This window comes from Lonchura striata, chromosome 3 (genome assembly GCF_050655825.1).
Source record: "Lonchura striata isolate lonStrDom1 chromosome 3, ASM5065582v1, whole genome shotgun sequence".
Taxonomy (NCBI): Eukaryota; Metazoa; Chordata; class Aves; order Passeriformes; family Estrildidae; genus Lonchura; species Lonchura striata.
The window spans coordinates 53,612,947-53,636,258 of NC_140705.1; the positions used below are offsets into that span (position 1 = coordinate 53,612,947).

The 23,312-nt window shown below is 36.0% G+C and overlaps 1 protein-coding gene across 4 annotated transcripts in view; it reads left to right on the plus strand.

The window, feature by feature from the left end:
• The window catches only part of LAMA2 (laminin subunit alpha 2), a 334,791-nt gene that overhangs the window by 238,015 nt on the left and 73,464 nt on the right, over positions 1 to 23,312 (plus strand). For 3 of the 4 annotated variants that reach the window (XM_077782207.2, XM_077782208.2, XM_085576526.1), the window contains 7 exons: positions 1,511 to 1,645; positions 2,273 to 2,397; positions 6,022 to 6,108; positions 6,963 to 7,156; positions 15,298 to 15,440; positions 15,974 to 16,072; positions 20,780 to 20,891. In XM_077782207.2, the coding sequence (XP_077638333.2) occupies positions 1,511 to 1,645; positions 2,273 to 2,397; positions 6,022 to 6,108; positions 6,963 to 7,156; positions 15,298 to 15,440; positions 15,974 to 16,072; positions 20,780 to 20,891 (895 nt within the window). The remainder of the gene's footprint in view (positions 1 to 1,510; positions 1,646 to 2,272; positions 2,398 to 6,021; positions 6,109 to 6,962; positions 7,157 to 15,297; positions 15,441 to 15,973; positions 16,073 to 20,779; positions 20,892 to 23,312) is intronic. The other variant, XM_085576525.1, reaches the window with a different exon arrangement.

Here is a 23,312-nt window from a genome sequence, read left to right on the forward strand (position 1 = left end):
TCAAAATAGGTGGTAAGACTGTCAATGGTATGTCAGAAAAAAAAAACAAAAACCCTTATATTAGTTTTGAGGATGTACCATGTATATACAATCTGATTCTGAAGTCATTCAGAACTTGTAAAGCTGTGTTTTGAACCTTGTTTGGACAAGCATACTTGTGGGGATAGAGGGGGCGGGGAAAAAGGATATTTTAGTAAAGAAACAGAACTACTTTCATTTGAGATTATTTATCTAGGTTAGAATTCTTCAACAAACCATGAAAAGGAAGATAGACTGTTTCTATGCTTCAGGGAACTTAATGTGGTCTAAGTCAAAATAGAAGGGGAAAAGCAGAATGAGTTAAGATTAATTTCTTTGTGATTCTAAAGAAAATAATTGTGTTTATACTCTTTCCATAACTTAGACTCCTGGAGGTTTTAGCAATGATTATAAAACTGTCAGAGTGGTGATATATGAATAAATCTAGCATGTCAGCTAGGGATTCATTAAAAAATCCTGCTTTTGGTCACAAAACTTACTTACTCCAGATTCTTCTATTTTATTTTTCATCCATTCTATTGCTGTGTGAAAAGTGTACCATCCTTTCCAAAAAGCAGAAATTGTGGTCATCAGTAGGAAATTACATCAGCCGGCTTTCACAGGCTCCTGGCACCACTAGGGGGTGGGATTTATACGTGGGACAAGTAGGCACTCACCTCTAATGGTCTCAACTGTCAAAACGTTCCTGTTTGTGTTTTTATGCTGCCATAGCTGTGTGCTTTCTGAGAGTTGTTAGGGCATCCACAGAACTGTGTAATAAGCCTGAAATAAAGATCAAGTGTTTGATTTTGCATGTGTCATCTTTGCTAGCAATTTTTGGGTTATTCGTGAAATTTTATTGCCAAGATGCAGTAGAGGAAACAGTGATGGATTAACTTGGTTTGGGGCTGATAGATTCAAGACATGGAAAACCTTTAACATTTTGAATTCTGTACTTTTATGGTGTTAAAATTATATAGCTATAAATAATGCAGCCATGCTGCCATTTTCTTGTTTATTATTCAGCTTTTGCTTGTTATCCATCAGGTAGTGTGTAGGCAGATACTAGCTTGTCGAACCTGCAAAGCATAGCAGGGATGAAGGAAACAGAATCATCATGCTTGCTCTCTACAGTCCACACAAAAAAATCATTTTGAAAACAAACTCTTTTCTTAAGTAATGAAAGGAATGATGCTTGATGCACAGTGAGAACAGAAAGGTGTTCTGCATCTGAATGAAAGATCTCTCAAGCTGTAATATAAAAGCCTGATGCCAGTAGAGTGCTCCAGGGATTTTTCAGCTATGTTTCCAATTAGGGCTGGCTCTTGTTATCTGTAAAGTACTGTATATTGTTTGTAACACGGCTGGAAGCCTGTCAGATTCTTTTCACAACTTGTAAAAACTGGTGATTGGAAAGATGAGCTTGCAATGCTCCCCACACACAGTCCACTCTGTAATGATCTGTTTTCTTCTTCATCTTTTTTTATTGCAGTCATGCTCTCCAGGATTTTATAGACTTCCACCTCCACCTGCGGGATGGACACCTGCTCAGTCCTTAGGCACCTGTGCTGTATGTGAGTGTCATGGACACAGCACTATGTGTGACTCTGAAACATCAATTTGTCAGGTATTACACTTTTAAACCTTTGCAGCAGTTAATGTAAAATTCCTAAGTTGTGCTACTAATCTAAAAAAAATAGAAGACAATATTTTATACAATTTTGCCTAAATAGCTTAAGTGTCAAAGTTCAGGGAGAGTGATAAAAGCAAACTTTTGAAGCTTTCTGTTCGAGTTCAGATTTTGCAGTGCTTTTTCACCCCTGAATTACTATTTGCATAAAAAGAAAAGCTAGACAGCTTCAAAACAGAGAAACAATGTGCCATGTGTCATACAGTAAACACAATTCTACTCTTAGAGGCAGTAATACACATGACCTGGTACAGTAAGACTGAATTTTAATTATTGTTCCTTTTCCAATGGCTGGAACAAAGGAGCGAAGAAAGGATGAATGGGATAAGAAATTCTGTAGGATACATCTAGGTAGCTACAGACCTGTATTCTTTCTCCTTTTAAGCCTGTATACATTACACAGCAGACATTTGATAGAAGCTTAAAGCAAGCATTCCCACTGAGAATCATATCAGGGAAATTATGTATTGAAGTAGGTTTGAATCCCTAGGGCTAGGAGCAGAATGTTGTCTGCTTTCTTGTAATTATCAAATGCCGCTTTCATTCTGTCTCCTTCCTCGGCAGGACTGTCAGCACAACACTGCTGGTCACCACTGTGAGAGGTGTGCTCCGGGATTTTACGGCACTGTCCGAGGCTCTCCGGATGACTGCCAGCCTTGTGCTTGTCCCCTGTCCATTCCTGGTAACAAGTAAGTCAGCAAACTCAGGGTGCAGAACTGCCTTTCCAGCAAGCCAGAGCTTCCTTCTGGGCTCCCTGTGTCCTTTCTCAGATGGCTGCCTACAGGAGAATTGCCTCATGGAAGTGATAATAAAAACTTCTTATCTACTTTTGCTAATTGATCTTCCTTTAAAAGTCAGAAATTGCTCCCTTGCTAATTTGTGATGAATAAATTAATAAGTGCTAGAAAATACAGTACTCAAGATAATGAGTGTGTGTTATAAAGGTAGTTTCATAAATGGAGCCAGAGCAGAACCCAAGTACTATATACCCACAAGGGAGCTACAAAAAGTCTTATATATTACGTTGGTGTAAATGTGTTACAGTGCCTTTCTTGCTCCACTAAGGAATTTATTGATTTCTTATTTAATGTTACATGAGTTTTAGGCAATTTGTGAAAAATAGAATAATTTTAAAGCATTATAGTTATTGCAGCATAAATTTTACTGGTTGTTTTATGCTAATAAGCCTTTCCATGATGCTTCTGCATGTGTTCCCAACAGATGATATTTTAGCACTTGAGATTTGTTTGTTGTTTTGCTGAGAAGCTCTTAATGATATTTGGCATCATACCATAGTAGTGCAATGAACAGGTCTGTGTTTCATGATTGTGCTTTTGAAAAGCTGGAAGTGTTCTGTAAAACCATTTTTCTGTACTTTGTCTGGCCTTTAGGATGTTTTAGTGAGGATTTCAGTGAGTATAGCTGAGAGTTTAGGGGTTTTCTTTTTACTTCATTTTATCATTTTGTATTGGTCTTGGGTTTATTTTGAAGGAGCGAAGTCCTTTTTCAAACATTATTAGATAAAGACATCATAGTCCACAGCATGAGTTTTTAAACATACTTCCAAAATCAGGTGTTTAAAGAAATATCCTTTATCTCAGAAGCTATAATGCATTCTTAACTACAGGTTTTTCTGAGGTTTACCCATTTCATGAGTGCTTTCTGTTACAACTTGATTATGTGTTCTGTCTATTAGTATCAGAAAAGGACATTCAAGTTGCAAAGAGCAAGATCAACCAAACTTCTCAGTTTTGCAAATCAGCAAATATTGGAAAAAATGTTATGTTACTAACTGGCAGTATGAAGGGCTGCAAATATTCCACCTATCTTTTTCATGAGGCTTAGGAACCTTTGGTTGCCTAGAAATACATGTATCAGATCAGAAAATGAGTAGGGCTCTTCACCTGGTGTTTATAGCACCATGCTACAAGAATTTAGACATATTCTCCACACTGTGCTTCCGAGATAATTTCAGTGTCTTATCTAAAACCTAACATAAACTCAGGAAGTGGGTGTTGCTGAAGTGCTCTACAAGTAAGAAATGTGTGGACTGTAGGTAGTATGTGTAACTCAGAATCATAGAACGGTTTGGGTTGAAAGAGACCTTAAAAATCATCTAACTCCAGCCCTCCTGCCATAGGCAGGGGTACCTTCCACTAGAACTATGTTTTTCAAAGCCCCATCCAACCTGGCTTTGGAGACTTCAAGGGATTGGGGCATCTGCCACTTAATTAGGCAGGCTGTTCCAGTGTCTCACCACCCTCTGAGCAAAGAATTTCCTCCTAACATCTAATCTATGTTTCCCCTCTATTAGTTTAAAATCATTCCCTGTTGTCTTATCTCCATCTTTTTTTAAAAGCTCCCTTTAGGTGTCCTAGGTGCATGCCCAAATTGCTGAGCTGCCTGAGGGAGCGAAAGCAATGTGCCTGAACCTCATTTAGTCCATAGCCTGCATGGCTGTGGGTGTTGTCACAGCCTTTTGTGTCATGCTCACGTGGAAATGATCATGAGACTCCCTAGTTTCATACAACTTCACAGATGATAAGAGAATAACATCTAGTCTGAATTTAATAAAAACACTTAATCGTGAGATAGTCATCCAATGTCTTAGTGATGTTGAGAAAGGAGTCAGTTCTGAGCATGTCCAAGAACAGAGCTGCTTGTGTTTTATGGAGCTTAACTCAGCTGTCTCTAGACATCATGGGAGGGATTTCTATTTCTGTTAGCCACAGCCATCAACAACTTCAGTAGCTGTATAGTAAATATAGAGACTGACAACTGTACATCTCACTCATGTTAAACCTAAAGGAAAACACCATTGGAGAGAGGGCAGGGAAGGAGATGTTTCAAATGTCTGTATAAGTCTGTCTGTACATGTCCATTTTCCAGTGCTGACAGAGGATGCCTGAGCAACTTGTTTAGACTAAATGCCTGACTTTTAGATGGATAGAGTGGAATAGATTCATTCCATAAAGCCACAGTATTAAGTGGAAAATGAGATTATCAGGCCATAGATTTATATCTTTTGCAGATCAGTTAAAGCTCTTCAGGATGCTATTAAGGAAAAAGTCTACCTGCAGCTATTTTATGGTAGTCAAGTAATCATAATCTACATGAAATACAGATGGCTAATGAGTTATCTCATTAGCTTGCTATGTCATGACTGATATGATAGTATTTGTGAATTGTACAGTGCAATTATTTTTATTTATGAAGTTGTATAAAACTCCACTAAAGTTCTAAATACTGTGTTTATACTGCTGTACAATCAGCAGTCAGTTTCAAACATGATGAGCTGGGAAAAAAAAAAAAGAACAGAGAATGAATTTTTCCTAGTATGGATCTATTTTTATGGAGTTGAAAATGTGTTGGATAATGAGTTTGTGAGTAATAGATCAATTTGTTTACATTTTTTGCAAAGGCATAATTTTATATACTTGTTCAAGCACTATTGATTTAATGCATTATAAGCAAGTTCGATGAGGATGCTGACTGTACTGTACCAAGGAGCCGTGTGCTCACCACTAGCCATCTCTGTGCTTTTCAAGTTCTTCTTCCACAAAGAGCTGAAAAAGTTCCATGGTTTTACACCGTCTTGATATTTAGTTCTTTTCTTTTACCCTACTCACCCTTTTTGCTTGTTTTAACTGCCTGTACAGGCACTTAATACACTAACATTTCAGCTAAGTGCTACCTTGCTTACACTATAGTCAGTTGTAAAGAGACATAGAAAAGATAATACAGGGTTTCAGTGATTAAAATAAGACCTCTCCCTGATCATGAAGGAGGTAGTTTTTAGGGTTTATTTTCTCTGTGGACTGCTTTTCTCATAACTCCTTGAACAGATCATCTGGTGCTGCCTTTTTGGAAGATTCCACACACCTATGACTTTGGTTCCTTTTCCCTCTTTATATTTTACCTTCAAGTAAACTCTTCCCACCTTATCTCATTTCATTCAAAATAAGATTAAATCAGACTGGAAAGGCTGAATGTTCATTAGCTCAGTTTCTAAATCTTTTGTTTCACATTCTTCCCAGTGCTCACTGAGTGACAGCACCATTCAATCACAGAAGCCTACAGCCCCCTGGACACAGCCCTTAGAGCCCTTGGCCAAACTGTGCAAGTGTCATAGCAAGGCATTCACAAAAATTACAATAGAAAGGAGAGACCTCTCACAGGTTTTTATAAGCAGATAAGAAAATGCTGCTATTTAAAATAAGAGTGGAACTTCTTGGACCTTTTTGCATTGCTGACCAAAGTAAAATGACCCAAGAGAGTACAAAAAAAAAAATCTTTATTTACTTTTGTTTTAGTTTTAGCCCTACTTGTATTGCTGAAGGACCTAGTGACTACCGATGTACTGCCTGCCCACCTGGATACGAAGGCCAGTACTGCCAAAGGTAGGATGAATGGAAAAAGCAGGAGGAATAATAAAATGAGGAAAAGGCATGAAGGAGATAGATGTTTTTCAATATTGCAAGCGTGTATTTACTGCTGTTTAAATACTGCTGTTTAAATACTGCTGTTTAAATACATCCTTTATATGCTGTTAAAACTCAGCCAACATAGACAATCTTTATATACACCACTGTAAATTGATAATCAATGTTATTTATATCACAGGTATTGTCCTAGTCTTACTTTTTGATGTGTGAGGCTTTTTTTCCTCCAGGGCTCAGAAGTCAAAAAAATTTATCTAAAATTAGATGCCATACTAATAGTATGTCTTGATGTCACTCATACCCTTTGTTTTAGTGACTGTGGTGCCTTCATGGGCATTGGCTGTGAAAAAACAGTTACATATAAACATTTTAATGCCAAATAGTAAATTAATAACCTAAACAGCCTCTGTTGTCCCATCCATCAAAAACACTGAGGGATTAAGATGATCAAAATTGGCAAATGTCTACCAGGAGATTTCATGCCTGACACAAAACACAAGTGGCTAGTTCCATAGGCCACACAATGATAGTGGAGGGTTTTTTGTGTTGTAGTTTAATAGAAATTTAATTGAAAATTGTTAAGGATATGGAATAAATTTTGAATACCTCCTCCATCCAGACTGTTCTGTGTCCTGATTAGAAGTAGCTTTGTTGGACAGCTTGCAATATTTCTCTTTTGATCATGAAGCAACAAAGTTTTTTTTTTAATGGTTCATGGATGTTCATGTAAATTATGTTTAAAATACTGCCAAGTATTCTTTGTGCACTGCATCTCAGTTGGACAAATCTTATTTTGTGTTTGCAATGTCTAGATGTTCTTCTGGCTACACAGGAAACCCACAGATTCCAGGAGGGTCCTGCCAGGCATGTGAGTGTGATCCACATGGTTCTGTGCCTGTCCCCTGTGACCCTGTCACTGGGCAGTGCACTTGCAAGCCTGGATTCACGGGGTGGAAGTGTGCTGGCTGTGAGCATCGGCATGCGCGTCATGGCACGAGATGCATTTGTACGTATACTAATGGGATTTTGGATTGCTTCTGATTGTGTCTGTCATATTTCAGAAATTCAAATCTGCATGTGTAATGGGGAGTTGTATGGCTTTGTTTGAAAAGAATTGCCGCATTTTTTATTACTTTGGCATCTGGTCTGATTTTTTTTTTTTTTCACAAGCCTTGAGATGTCAAGAAAAACTCTCAATATTTTCAATCAATATTCTTAATCATTGAAAATTTACAAAAAATACATTTGAAGGTATTCTTTTTGGAGTCTGTAATTTTGCCAAAGGTTTTTGCTACTGTTGTGACAATATTTTCTCTTGGAGATTTTTTAGTGTTGTCCTAAATGTTTAATTAGCAATTTCAGTGCTCTATTCCATAAGGCACACACAAAATTTTTGCTAAGGTTTACTTGGTCATGCTGATTCAACAACCATTGAAATTTAAAAGATATAAGGAATGACAGTACACTACATCCAGCAAAGAACATTTTTTGTTAAAAATATAGAACTAATAGCCTAAACCATCAATTTATATTTTACAGTACTGGTATCTTTGTCTTACCCTCAATTTTGATACATACCAAGTGATTATCTTGTATTTCTGTTTAGATTTTTTTTTTCATTATATTGGATAGTGCTTGTTTTAGGCCAACAGTCTCATACCACATAATGCTGCATGCTTGTATCTTATAAAAAAATGTAGCAAAATCTTTCTAGAACTCTTGGTCAGCCCTGACTGCAGTAAGGCATTTTCCTCTTCCCCATCTCCTCCAGGATGTAGAGGGACTAACCTTGTTGTGATTTTTTTTCCTTCGATGCCACGCTTGTTAAATTTAAAGTAGAATACTGGTAGAGTTCCAGTAAGTCCACAGTATATAATATTTATTAACCTTTGCATATTTGAAAATATTGGCTAGGCACAGTGAACTGTTTTAAATGTTTTATCTTGGAACTTTTCCATGGAGAGTGGGCTCTTTGTGTGAGGGACATGTAACATCAATAACAGTAGGTACCATCTATTTTTTTTTTTGTTCATTTCTAAGATATAACTGGTGCACAGAGGTGCACACCTCTCCAGTATTAAAACAAATTGTAAACATTTTAAACATTTTAAAAGTAAACTTAAAAATATAAACAAGTGTTTTAAATGTCTGAAGGCATCATATAATACAAGAATAGAATGCATGGCTTCCTGGATGCTTAAAGAGGAGATACTAGGCACATAGAGTCAGGAACTACACAATGCAAAACATTTTTTCACTCAACCTAATGGTTGTGATCAGTTCTCAAACAGTTACCAGAATGTAGCTTCTAAGTCCATTGAAATAAGTGCTTTTACATCAGTCCTGATTCCCAGGTAGAGATTATAAATTACTGGGAATATAGATATAACTGCTTCTATTTCTTCGCTATTAACAACATGGCATTGATTCATCTATTAAAAGTGTAGTGTACTTAAGAGAAATAAATTTCTAATGTCCTGCAGTGTGACATAGTTTAGGACTTAATTCTGAACTTACTACCTTAAGCTCTGTTTTGAACATCCAAATGATTGCAACTGAAGTAAGTACTCCCTTTGCTGAAATAACTACCATTTGAGTTCCATTTTGTGGTCTATGTGTCAAGGAGAATTGTAATTGCAAGTTAAGTTCATAAGTGTTACAGCTACAAAATTTTAAAATAAGGACTGTGTTCTACAGAGTGCCATCTGCATGAAAATTACTTCATTTTTCAATATCCTGAATAGCTCTTACATTATTGCCAGTATTATCCAATTTTTCCAGTCATAGGCATGACTTAGTATGTTTTTTCATTAGTCTTTTACCTTATCAGTATTCTGAAAAAGTCTTTTGGGTATCCAGGAGGACAGAGTTTCATTGTACAAAACAGCCTAAGTGCAAGTTATCATTTATAATGGTTTTCCAATTTGTTAATCAGGCTGTTTCATTGTGTGGATTATAAGGTTAAAAATCCTACTTGTGAATGGAAAAAGCTGTTTGCAGGCAAATTATATTTTCCACCTTTTTGCTTTGAAAGATGTTATTTCCTATGATCTCTGATTTAACTGCAACATATTTAAATGCATGTTGAAATGTACCTACACTATCTTTAGTGACATTTTTACTTTAACTAAGTAATCAGTTTTCACCATAAAAACAGTTCTTCACATATGCATATGGACATTTTATTTGACCTCTATAAGTGGGGAATCAAATGCAAAGATTTCTTTTCTTTAGTCACAAAGATAAGAATCACCTGTAGGAGCAGATGGGATGTACTTTAAATCCCCCTGTCACAGGAAGTAGTTTTTTACCGTTGATACCACATCAATTATAATCGTATCATAAATTGTAAAAACTGCAGTTTAATATTTCAGTAGACATTTTATGTGCCTATTAGGTCTTACTGTATGGTCTTCCTCTCATTTAAAGGTTCCTCGATGCCCATATTACTTCAAACCTTCCTTTGCTAATGTGGTACAATACCCCTGACCTGGTAGAAAAGAAGCCTGATCAATAACCTTTGTAGCCTATGGTGTCAAAGAGAGTGTGGCAAGCCTAGATTTTGTGGGAATTTGCCTGTGGCAAACTGTGTCTGCCATGTCACAGGCTTCAGAGTGCAGCTGTTGGCAGGGATTGTGTGCTAATGTGCTTTAATGGTTCTTGCCCTGTCAAAGAACCATTAGAAACACCGTTGGGGCAACCTTGAAGTTTTCCTTCCTTGCTGTCAGAATACTGATATTCTGTTCCAATCTGAGTTTAATGCAGCTGGGAATTTGGTTCTGTATACAATGTACTTTTTTGCTTTCATATATCAATAAGTTGCAAAATACTCAGTAAATTCCCTTCTGACCAGCTTCAATTGTAACAAAACCTTGAAAGTAAAAAAAATTGTACTCTTCTTTGTACTACTTTTTACTCTTAATTGTACTACTTTTGCTCATTTTAACTACTGCAATTGCATTGTGCCAGTCAGAAGTATGGACAACCCCTAGTTGGGTGGTAACGTGGTCTAACCTAAAGAAAACACATTCAAATACAGTCACTCATGTTTGAATATTTGTAAGTAGTATAAGACATAGTGACTAATCTGTTCTGTTAGTATGGTATAGTTAATATTTAAGAAAGTGAAAATTTATTTTGAAAAATTAAGAAAGAATAACTGTTTAAAAAATGAATTTTTGGCAAATTCCATAAAAGGTCATCACACAGTATGACCTGGAAAACCAAATAATGCATATTTACATCAGATCAGAGAGGTATTTTAGCCAAAATATTGTAATGCAGTCTTCTTTAAATATAACATTTAGAATTTAATATACCTCTTATCATAAGTATTCTAAAGATTTTTTTAAGTGAAGATTTTCAGTAAAAAGGTTAGGAGGAGGAAAGTGAAGAAGCATGTTCACTAAAGTGATCTATTTCTGATATAGCTGATAATCTGTTTTACTGGGTTTTTGCAGGTTTATTTCATAATGTGTCATTTTTCAGTTGCTTACTGCATGTCACTGTTCAGTGCTGTGTTTTACCAGTTATATTTTAGAGAGATACAGGTAAAATAGTATATATATTCATTTTGAAAGCTGTTGCCTAAAGGGGAAGGTTTCACTTACAGCTAAATAACAATGATTATCTGTTAGTTAACAATGATGATCTATTAATCATAGGTGCATGGCACAGACAGAATTCCATTCCCATTATATGCTTAGAACAGCAATTTTTTTTCCTCTAGGATGCCATCAGAGAATGAAAAATTATATCAAAAAAGTAAATTTTATTTTAATAAGTAAGAGTATCATCTACCACACATTAGGAAAATTTCTAATGGCTAGTGAATGGATTATTTTCCCTGCTAAAATAACCACCTAGGCTGTCCTATACAGATATTCACAATACTCTGCTGATGAATACTTTCTTACAATTTTTTGGACTTAAGCAAGTAACTTTGTAGGTTCACTTTCCCTCTCTTTTGAAAAAGTCAGTACCCAAAGAATATATAGTGGTGGTTGGAAGGTAATTTCAATAATGCTGCCAGCATCCTTGTATACTGTCAAGTATGAGAAAAGTTGTTCCAAATCTTCTCTCAGATTTTGAATCAAGCCTGCAGCAATCATGCATTTTTTTAGAAATAGTAATCCTCTTGTGTTTTTTGTTATACTTTGTGACATTGCACTTCAGTTGTAGAGTTTGTAGTACATAAAATGAAGAAGCCTAGATGGCAGTGTTATGGGAACAGTGACTCAGCTCACCACTGTGCCATATTCATGGAACAAAACAATCCTGGTGAGAACTTCAAGGCTTTATTGTTGTGTGGTTCTGTACATTATATGGCAAGTCAGAACTCACATTCTGAATGCTTTCAGGGTATTGTCATAACTACAGTAGAGACTTCAGAAAAAAGGTCTTCAGTGTTTTGAGCTGTTTTGAGCTGTGTTGCAACACAAACTATAAAACCCTTCCTTGGATGTGTGCTCCTGTCACAAATGTTCCTTGGGGTCAAGCAAAAGTCTAAATTTTAAGCAATTGATGTGACTGAACAGGAAGCAGTCATGGTACAGGGAGATCAAGTAGATATTTCATTCTTAGGAATTTTTCCTTTACTCAGTCTTCTGGGGTGAAAAAAAGAAAAAGATCCTCAGCCTTGCTGAAGTAAAAAAACTTTCATCTTTATGTATTTAAATATTCGGTCTTGGTAGAAGAAGAAAGTTATATAATGAGATACCTTTAATAACAGATCTTGGGCATTTAAGCATTTGCACTCAAGACTGATGCTTGCAATGAGAGGGATTTTTTTTCTCCCAGCTGTCAATCTCTGCTTCATCACAGCCCTAAACCAAGAACAGCAAGGGAGTTCCCAGCCACTGGTCCTGGCAGAATCAAGGTTTTCCCTTTAAAACAGTGAGGAGCTCCATGATCTCAACCATTCCAAATTCAGAACTAGGCAGAGATGCTGTCTCTGTCAGAGGTAGATCTTGTAGAATCTGTGAAACGAAGGCTCTCCCAGCTCTTACACAGTGCTTAATTAAGCAGGAGCTGGGAACCTTTGCAGAGTGAGCTGAAAAGAAAGACCCTGTGAGTAGCACTGCATCTATGAAGCCTTGGAGTAGCTTCTTTGGTGTTCTGAGTTTTGCTGAGTGTCTGTGTGTCTCAGCTGTGAGAATTAAATTTGCATCTCTTGGGCAGCTGCTTCCCAGCCTGCATGGGCTCAATTAGACCATGCCTGCTTGGCCTAGAAGCCGATAAGCTGTCGTTCTCCATTTTTGTGAGAAAGTGATCTCCTCTTGAGTTTAGACCCATGCTCCTGTCTTTCACCCAACTCAAGCAATCTTTAAGCTCAACTAGTACTGGTACGTATCAGAACCAGCAGATGAGGATTTCTAGATAATAAAAATCAGAAATAAACCCAAGTAGATGTTTTAGACCCTGATTTGTTTATGAATTTTCCCAGGTCTTGAAGACATACTGATCATGTAAGCTACCTGAAACCAGCAGCAGTGGCAAGGAAGATAAAGCTTTCAGCTTTCTGCTGGGGTTCTGTTTTGGAAGGCACAGGAAGGCTGTTTTATTATTTGGTGTGAAAGTAGTGCATGGAAATAAAAAAAATTAGGTAGTAGCCAATAGATTACTGAGCTAACAGTAGTTCAACACTTAGTTTGAAACGACAGGAAGATGATACTGAAGAGTCACTGACTGTCATAGGATACCACCTCCCATCAGAGACTGCATGGTTGCCCTTCGACCAAAAATTTCCTAGTCATATCAGTCTTCTGAATCTTCACAGAAATGAATGAATTAAAGCAAAATTGTGTCAGATATACACTCTGGAGGAACACATTGTGACTCAGATGTGTTCCTTTTATTACACATTATGTTTCTTCGTAAAATGGAATAAACTTAAAAGAATTTCTTTTCGCATGCATACTTTGGGCATGTTTCTAACAAGAGGTAAGTTAAAATCCTTAGAGACTTAGTGTGCATGGAAAAGTGTGGGGAAAATGGAAAATGCAGTCATTTGCATTAATTGCTTGTTGAACTATTGTAATATTGATTGCATGATTTGCCTCTGACATGCTTGCACTGCTGTAATGATCTGAATTTAGTGCTGTATTTGTTAATATTAGACACAAATTTATCCTGACAGCTTTATAGATAGACACAGAAGTATTTAGTCTTGCAAAATATAATCACGTTCTTGAAATATTTCCCATAGCTACAGTATATTACAGACTGTGTAAGGGAGTAACTTAGTCCTGTCTCATCTACTCAGCTGTGGACTCACTTGATGCAGTTCCTCTTTTCAACCTGATTATTTTGCAAGAGGTGTAAATTTATACTGAACACTCCCTTATTGATTGCACACTCATTGAGAATACTTCATCTCTTCTTGGGCTTTCTTATTTTCATTTTTTTCTTATTGGTGTGAATTGAGTTTTTCTTTAGTACATAACAAGTTTTTAGCAATTTATTACCAACCACTAGGAAAATTTTGAAAGTGAATAGATTTCACTTGTTTCATAAGTGAAATAATATATGAAAAAAAACCACCACCACAACAAAAACTGAACTATAAAGGCAAACTGTTTTCAGGTTCAAGATCACTTATTTTCATCCTGTAAAATGATTATAGGTCTCCTTACCTTCTTGATCAGCTAGAGAACAAGTATTTGTTACATAAAACATTATTTTCTTTAAAACCTTTAATTCTCTCAGGCTTCTAAAGGCAAGCACACAGATGGCAAGAACAGGGATGATAAGAAGCTGGGGGGAGGTAAAATTTAATGTAGGAGCATAAATCAGAATGTATCATGCCTACAGTTATTGACTGCAGTTCCAGTGCAGTTCAGTTTATGTAACAAACTGAAATAGGAGGAAGAAGTCTGCAAATGGAAGCCATGAAAATGCAAAAAGAAGTCTTAAAATAACAGTAGTAGCTAGCCTTCTGCACCCACTTCTTACTACACTAATCCAGCATCTACCATGTCTCCTTTTCAGTCACCACTTGCGTTTCATGGTGTATTGAAATAGTTTGCTTCTTTTTTTCTCTGTATTTGACTCTACTCTTTGTCTTTGGTATATTGAACAGTCAACAGAATAATAACAATATTTAGGTAATTATGAAAACTTTAATGAACAGAAAAGAATTCATCTACATGAAGAACAGATTTCAGGAAAAAAAGAAGTAATTCTCCTTTGAAAATCCTTTTCTTTTCTACAAAAGCATACACTTTGCTTAGTGTGGTTTTTTTTAGCTATTAAACTGCCTTGCTTTGCTAAAATAAATAATTACACGCTTGTAAAATTTTAGGTACAACTCTCCATGTTTCTTAACATCACCAGTGAATTCATTGTTTCACAGTTTTCTTCATCTCCTGAGATGTTTGGGTTTGCTAGCTCTTTATGCAGAGAAACAGAAAGGTATTCCCACAACTCTGTTCTAAAGGATGAAGAATTCTCCTGTCTGCTGCATAAATGATACAAGATGAGAATTTCTTGTGATAGTTAATCGAAAGCAAGGTGGGGAGGAAATGCAAACTTCTTTTGATATATGCAGCACACAACAATATTTTTCCTCCTGAAGGATATTTGCAAGAAAAGCATACACAAAAAGCTTATAGGCTGGTTAGTGAAAAGAAGTAGAGAAAAGCATTTTTTAAAAAGAAAATCAGGATTTCTACCTGGATGCTTTCAGCTATCTGCATTACAGGTTTAGTATGCTTGGCCATGCTGTTATATGGAAGGTTTTTTTGGTTTTTTTCTTGTATTCAAATCCATAGGTGTACTATCTTTCTTACAGAGCTCCTTAGATTCTCCAAATTGCCCATCTGTTTTTCTCAAACTTCATCCAGATTACCTGTAAAATTTAATATTTTATATTGGCTAGTCCACAGTGGACAAAATTAATTATTTCCTCTTTTTGTGACGTAAGCCTATCAATTTTGATCTTTGTGTTTAATATTAAACTGTCTATTACTAAATCCTAAGCAATAATGTCTTTCATACTCCCTAGTTGTTGTTTCCATTTTTCTAACCCTACACAACTGGGGTAGTATGTATGAAATTAGTGTTACCTCCCACAGAGTTGCATATGTGCCATAAAATAGCTAAATCAAATGTCTTAAATGTTTAGCAGCTTTGTTGTTCTTCCTCCAGCTTGTGATGATGAATGCACAGGACTCCTTCTCAATGACCTGGATCGGCTAAACCAGATGATCCTGAGTGTTAACCTTAGTGGTCCACTGCCTGCTCCATATAAAATGTTACATGGGTTTGAGAACATGACACAGGAATTAAAGGTACATTGGCAGTATTCACATACATAAATAACAGAGCTTCAGTACAACTATACTTGATTCTGTTCAACCTCACAGCTGTGAGTACATTCAGGAAAGAAGCAAAATTCAAGATTTAATTATTTCAGGCTTGCTTTGGTTGATAAATAAGTATTATGGTTATTTATTTTTACTTTAATAAATAAATCTTGCAACAGTAATTTCTGATCATATGTGCAAGGAGTTATACTTCAGGCATAGAAAAGCAATGTTGCGTACAAATAAAATAGTTTTCATGCTGTTGGTCTATAAAATGGTTATATATTTTATATTGTATGTTATATATTTATATGTTTTATGTTCCCTACCATACTTACAAGTAATGCAAAGTTGTCAACTTTCCTGAAAAAAAACATGTTGGATGAATGTGACACAAGTCAATGACAAAAAGGATTATGTATTGTAATGAAATGTTTGATACTTCTTCTCTTCAATATTTGGAAGCATCAACATTCATCATGTACAGATTTTTCACTCTCCCATCTCTTTCCCAACAGCATTTGCTTTCACCTCAGAGAGCACCAGAGAGATTTCTTCAGCTAGCGCGAGAAAATCTGGATACCTTGGTGACAGAAATGGATGAACTACTGACAAGAGTATGTCTGTGATCACATTGAGGTCTATGGGTTTGGTTGAGGCTGCATAATGACAGAAATCTTGTGAATATGCATTAAACATGAATGAATAGATGAATTATAAGATGCTTCTCAGTCTCAGTGTCTAAAGTGACAGGAAGTCCTCTAAAAATCTCTCTTTGTGGGCCAATATATTGACACATATTTTCTGCAAAACTTCCTAATGAAGTAAGTAAGCTTTTTCACTTCCATACAGATGACCCAAGAATGATTTTATCTAGAAAGCATGACACTGAAGAGTGTGATTTTAGTTAAATATGTCTTCTTGAAATCTAGAAGACATATATTTATGTCATATTATTGATGAGCATAGTTATCAGCTTCTGGATTTCAATAGATGTGCTGTGTACTCTTTTTATTATAAAAGTTTTATTTCAAAATTGACCTCCTTTTGGTCAGTAAAGACAATGTCTAAGAAAATAATATAAATTGTGCCACCTAGTGGAGAAAAATAGGGACATGAACCAGCCTCAGTATAAATAAAGTATAAATAATACCAAAAGTCATGCTTGTGAGTTGGAAGAACCAAATAAGAAAGATGTGGAGTACTGTACTGATCAATATACACTGCAGAGAAACACAAACTCCAGGCAGTTTTAGCATAATGTCTCTAAATTGTACATGGCTTAAGAAACCAAAATTCTCAGAGAAACTGTTTTCTTTTTGTGGTTTTTATGCAATTTGGAAATGGGTAGTGGGTGAGAAAGCATCTGTAGTGTGTTTGTGAATGTAGGCACCTACATGTACATGCATACACCAGTATCTGTCTGTACCAACTGGCATTGTGAGAAAGCTTGCTTTTCCACTTCTGTTTGGTCTTTTCTTTTTCTGCAAGAAGCAACTGCAGTAGTTTTAAGTCTAGCTGGAATTTTAACCCATGTCACCTCTACAAGCAGGGAAGATTATATTTGATCTATTAATATTTCTCAATCTTAGCCTAAGACAGGCTTTTTTCCTCTTGTAAAGTTGCTGGGTTTAATATCCTTTGCAATTTCCCCCATAGAAATTATCTAAAATAATGCAGATTCTGACCTTCTGTAGACAACTCTTGGAAGAAAAACGTATCAAAAGTGTTATCTTAGGGGAGCTGTTATGGTGGCCACATTATCACCACTCACTCCCCTTTTGCAGATTTTTATCATTGTGAGACTTATGATTTCCAGTTATCCTTACAGAGTGGCTTGAAGCAGTTTGGGGTGGGGTTTTTTTTTGGGGGGGGGGTTGGGTTTTTGTTTGTTTGTTTGTTTTGTTTTGTTGTTGTTTTTTTTTGTTTGTTTGGTTGGTTGGTTGGTTGGATTTTTTTTTGTTATTTTTTTTTAATTTAGGGACTGGAAACTGGTGGCAGGTCCTACCTTTCTCCTGTATTTGTAAATAAGAATAGTGTTCCAAAAAGAAGTATGAGTCCTGATGTTGTGTGTTCAAGGCTCATTTCCAAATGAATATACAGCTGATAACTACATAATGGCTGGCACATGGACTACAGAGTACTACCATAAATACCAAAGTTTTTCTCTGTATCTGATTTTCAAGCTCACTATATTTTCAAAGTCAAACCAGTACTGATGAAGAAAAAAGCTGGTGAGGATTGGTGAGGAATCTATTTCCATAAAAAAAAATCTGATAATTTTAAGATAAAATATAGAAGAAAATAGTATTTAGTCACTGCAAAAGTTTCAGGGATTTTCTTTCCCTGTGGTCTCTTTTTTGCTAATGATCTCTTACTTCAGTGCAGCACTCCTTTCTCTTTTCTTACATTATTCTGTGCTTCATTTACTTTGCCATATAGAAGATACTCATGTGTTTCTTGCATTATGTTCACATGTTTGCATGCACATTCCCACACCTACCACCTTCAGAGGAAGGTTGGATATCTTCAGTTCCTTTCAGTTCACTGTTTTTCATCAAAATCCCCACTTCCCTTCTAATTAGGTACCTTTAGAGTGTTCAAGAAAGACAGGGATCAGAATCACTAATCTTGATTTAAATGCTTCTTTTGCCTTTCTCCCAAAGTACTGAATTTTTCTAACTCAAAAATTTCTGATAGTAGCAGAAGCAATTTAGTTTGCAATAACTGAGAACATTTGGAGAGAGAGCCAAGAACTTCCATCTGTATATGTCTGTGTTTACACCTCATTCTGTGGTCTGCAGCTCAATAGCTGGAGAAATTCCTGTAAGACATCCTCCAGATGCTATCTAGAGTTCTTTAAGGCTTGATTAAGTCCTCAGACTAAATAACCATGGAAACAAAGCCAAAACAAAAAAAGTGTGCATAGTTGGTAATACTTGCTTATCATTTAAATTGCTAGGTGGGTACTGCAGACTGGAGCAAAGCCTTTCATGGAATCTCTGTCACTAAGTATAAGCTGTGGACATCACTGACGCATGTTCACTTATCTAATATACTTTCTTTACTGATTTCAGTGGTAGGAATCTTCTTTATGCCAAAAAGTTTTATTTGTTTCCAAATAACTTCTTCAAGATTCCAAACACTTGTTCTGCATCCAGTCTGCCTCACCGCTATTGCTCCCACAGCAAGAGTTCGTTGGGCCTGTTTAAACTGTTAGAAGATGCTGGAAACTGACCTTGTAGAAGTGCTGATCTGTAGTAAATTGGATATGTAGAAAATTACTAGGACTTTATTAACAAATGAAAACATTTAATTAGCCATGGAATGGCCAGCTACAGTATGAAGGATGTTCGCCATTTAATATGGTTTACAGAATTAAAGCTAGACTAGATAGTGAAGCAAAAGCCTATTTTTCAGCAAAGGAAATTCTGTCAAAATACAAAAGGCCTTCAGTGGACCTGAATGGGATTTAAGTACTAAAGAGAGCTGTCACTGAAAGGAAATGAAAATTGTTCAATGACAGATAAATTTTCACAAAAATGTGGTACATGCTATTCAGTCATAAATAGAGAGGTTAAGGTGGCCAACTTGAATTAGCATGAATGTGGAAAAAGTAATCAAAACTAAGAAATGAATATGTAAGTTATAAAACACCATTTGTAGCAAAGGACTAGAAATATTACAGAGTACAATAAAACTGATTGTGAATATTCCAAACAAATAAAACTCAAAGAATAAAAGGCTGCTCATGGAGGGTTTGACAATAAATAAGTTATTCTCAGTTACATGAAAAATTAAACAGCACCAGAAATGCCAAGCAGGGTTAGAGACGTGGTCCATCAAGAACATTTGGAATTTTTGCCTTTTTTCTATACCAATTGCCTCTTGCAGCTCACTGTAGCAATATTTTAGTTTTGTATCCAGGCAGGTAAAAACGGTTTGTAAATCTTAGAGGAAGTAACCAATATTATGATTAAAGCTGTATAAGTGTGAAAAGACATCTGATATTCTACTGATAGAGGTATGGAATAGAGCAAACTCCCCACCGTCTGTATGGGTCTCAATTCTTCCTGTGTATTTCTATTTACCTGAACCCTTTTCATATAAATTACTTTTGGTGTAAATTACTTTCAGTGTAACTACTCTAAAGTAGCCCAAAATTGTAAGTGGAGTGATAATGCCAGGGATTTCATTTCAGAAACCCAGATGTAAAGTACCTTGAGGGCTGCCATCCAGAAGCTAATCAGGCAGAAATAAATGTGTTTAAGTACTACTATTTCTCTGACTATTACTGAAAACTGTGGGGGGTTTTATAAGGGAGAAACAATTTGTGCAGTTCAAGTCAGGGAAAACCGAAGCTTATTTTGAATTATTGACCTTCTAGCCATTTCACAGAGACTGGGAAATTCATAATGCGTTATTTCAAGATTTTTTGGGGGAAAGTAATCCCTAAAGAAAAAAGCTAGGGGTTTATTGGTTTTATTTCTTGGGGGATTTTTTGGGGTTTTGGTTTTTCAGGTTTCATTTGCTTTGCAGTACAGCTCAAGTTTTCTGTCATGAAATGTTTAGCTTCTTTTTAATAGAAAAGGGTCCATTTTCTGACTAGGGACCTCAAGAGCAAGTAGAATGTCCTAAGGTGATTCCTTTCCTCGGTATGTTTTTCAGGTCTGCAGCGGATGTCTCTCTTTTTGCTGCTGCTGTGATTCAATGCAATTATAAAGCATTTAGTGACAAAGAGCTTAAATTTTACTGAGCACCTCAATATGTTATAAACTACTTCAAGCACTAGAGCTGAATAAAACTACTCTTTATTTTTCTCCCTCTTTTTTGGCCAAATTAATGTATTGATTTAAAGTTCTTGCTTGTTGGAATGAACTGTCTCTTTGAGAACACCTCCAGGGAAGAAGCAAAGATGTCATGATACCTGCTGCACTTTGTCAATCGAAAAGTACACAATTGTGAAACTATGGAAAGTATTCCCTGAAGAATCTATTAAAAGGACACAAACAGCATTTCTTTAAGCAAAGATATTATTAGTCAGTGGATAATTTCATCCTGTCTCCATTGATGTGCTGCTGTACACAAGTAGGGTTTCTAAGAACATAAAACAAAGCCTTCCAATTTCCATTTAAAGGAAAAGGTAATAAAATTTAATTGTGTACTTGAACAGAGCATTTCATTTCCCATGCATCTGATCAATAATTCATTGATTGCCTCTGGCCTGAGGAAATTTTTGTACGTGTATTCAGCCAGTAGGAATATAACACAGTGCAGCCTTGTCCTGTTCATTAATTATATTTTCCCTGAATTTGTATCACCAGGCTACCAAGGTGACAGCAGATGGTGAGCAGACCAGGCAGGATGCCGAGAGGACTAATGACAGAGCAAAATCTCTTGGACAGTTCGTCAGAGGCATTCTCCAAGCTGCTGAAGGTATTGGAAAAAATTAAAATACTTGAGTTGTTTCTCAGGAAAACTGGAGGATGGTAGGTGAAGAGGGTCTGAGAGACAGTGAGGAAAATTTTACTTGCTAAGAAATGTCATGTGCTTAAAATGTTGATGAAGGAAAGGCAGTACACAGTCTTCAAATTTTCTTCAAATCTGCATATAGAGTTTATATAAACACTTAGTGTATTGGTAATTACAAACAAAGACCAGAAGAAAACGGAGCATGTTCCTTCAGGATTTTTGCAGTTATCTGAAGAGCTGTTATGATGAAGTGACAAACAGGGCTTAGCTTTTGTTTATTTTCAAAGCAGTTAATATGTATTGGCAAAAAAGTTTGATCCAATTTTAGTACTTGGTACATTAACACTTTACTTCAAAAATGCACTTATTTCTTGCTGTTAATGGACATCTACTGCTTGGAATTTGCAAGTGACTCCTAACCCAACCTAAGCATGGAGCCAAAGTCAACGCCCTGTCTTCCACAGACTGATTCACTGCACTTACACTGCAGTAAATACTTATGAGAAAAGTAGTTTCTAGATGGCCTTAAGAATTAAGACCTATATATTTCATAAAGCTATTAAATGGCTGAAAAATATTTAAATAATAGGCAAATACAAATGTGTTTTTTACTTGAAAAAGACTTTTCACTTCTTTCCTCATCGTCATCCAAATGTTCACTGCAGTACTGATTTTTGTAGCTATGCTTCTGAAGGCCTATGTCATTGAAAGGGAAAGCTTCCACTTTTGTCCAAGTGCTATAAAATACATTTTATATTGCCTTTTATGTAACACATCCCAGTATGTGCTTTGGAAGTGAACTGAGCAGCACTTCAGGATAGCCTTAGGACTTGTAACTTTGACAAGAAAAAAATGTGGGAAAAGCAACAAGAAAAAGTGAGCAGTTTTTTGAGATTTTTTTTTTAAACAAAAAACCATGTTTCTCCTATTTCAGGATGAATTTGGGATGATGAACAAAACAAGGTCTTTGACTCTCCTAAGTTTAGGCCCAGTGTTTGTAGCCCAAATAAAAATTTCCTCAAACAGGTTTAGCAGTAAAATACAGAGTTAGAAAACACTGAGGGGGTGAAATAAATTTATGCAGTATCTTAGAAGTAGACAAAAACTTTAAAATCAATGTGTTTGCCTAGTAGCCAAGTTAACATTTTAAGAATGCATAAAATACAAGAGCACAGGATTGAGAGATACCTTGTGGGTTAAGGCATCCACTCCCCTACTATCAAAAACTTTCTAAAGCTCATCTTCAAAGTAATTTCTACAAATACACATGATCTAGATAGGGGGCAGTTTCAGTACTCTTCATAATTACCATAGTTGACATTTCTAGAAAAATATATTTGTGTTTAGTTTATCATCATGTTCCCTAGCAAGCCTTGTTCTTCAGCTCAAAAGAGTGTTTTTTCCATAACCTAGTTATTTTCCTCCTTCCCCCAGCACCAAATATATTTGCAGAGAGGAATCATATTCAACTTTGGTCCCTTTTTTTTCTAGACTGAATCAAACAAAAGAGTGTTCTCCCAAATCTCCTACTCACTTTCATGTAATTTTCCTTCCTCTGCTGAAAATTCTATCCATGTTTCTGAACCACAGGTAAAACGCATTAAATGAGATTTCTTCAGTGTTGCTCTTGAGGAGGAGTAAAACTTGCCTATGTCAGATCTCCTAATAATGTCTCAATAATTTTTTTACAGCTGGATGCCACTGGTGATTCATAATACAGCTGTGTTCTTCTCATTTCACACCTTTTACCTCACTGACAAAACTCCTCATTAAAAGTGAGAAGTTTGTAGTGATTGGTTCTAATGACCATTCTCTGAATACTTATCCACTTCTACTGAGCTGATTGTCGACTTTCTGAACTTCTGAGTAGCTGTAACTAATTTTCCTTCTTAGCTATGGGATTTCCCTTCTTTGCAGTCCCTAGCCTTTTTCTATGTCAGTTCACCCAGATTTTTTACCACCATTGGACTCTGATACTTGCATTCTACCAAGACACAAAATAAAACACTGTTAGAAGAGAAGGATAAAACTGGGTATAAGTTTTTACAAACCTAAGATAAGCTTAGCAAACATACTCATTTCCTCTTTTAAGGTCAATATTCAGGGAGGTTACTCCCTATTTTTTAATATAATTTTTAAAATATTAATATAGATCTATTCCTGGCCTGAGGTACCTTAGTAATGATACATAATATAGTACATAGAGGAGTCATCCATGATCCATTTGAGGAAAGTGTAGTCTTTTTCCAGACCTCACAAAACCACTCATTGTTAAAGACAAATCTCAGTTCTCACCAGCTAATCAAAGACATTAGATTAGTATTTTCTTCATAATTTGCTCCAAACCAATATGATGTGTAGATGAAATAGTAATTTATTGAGGTT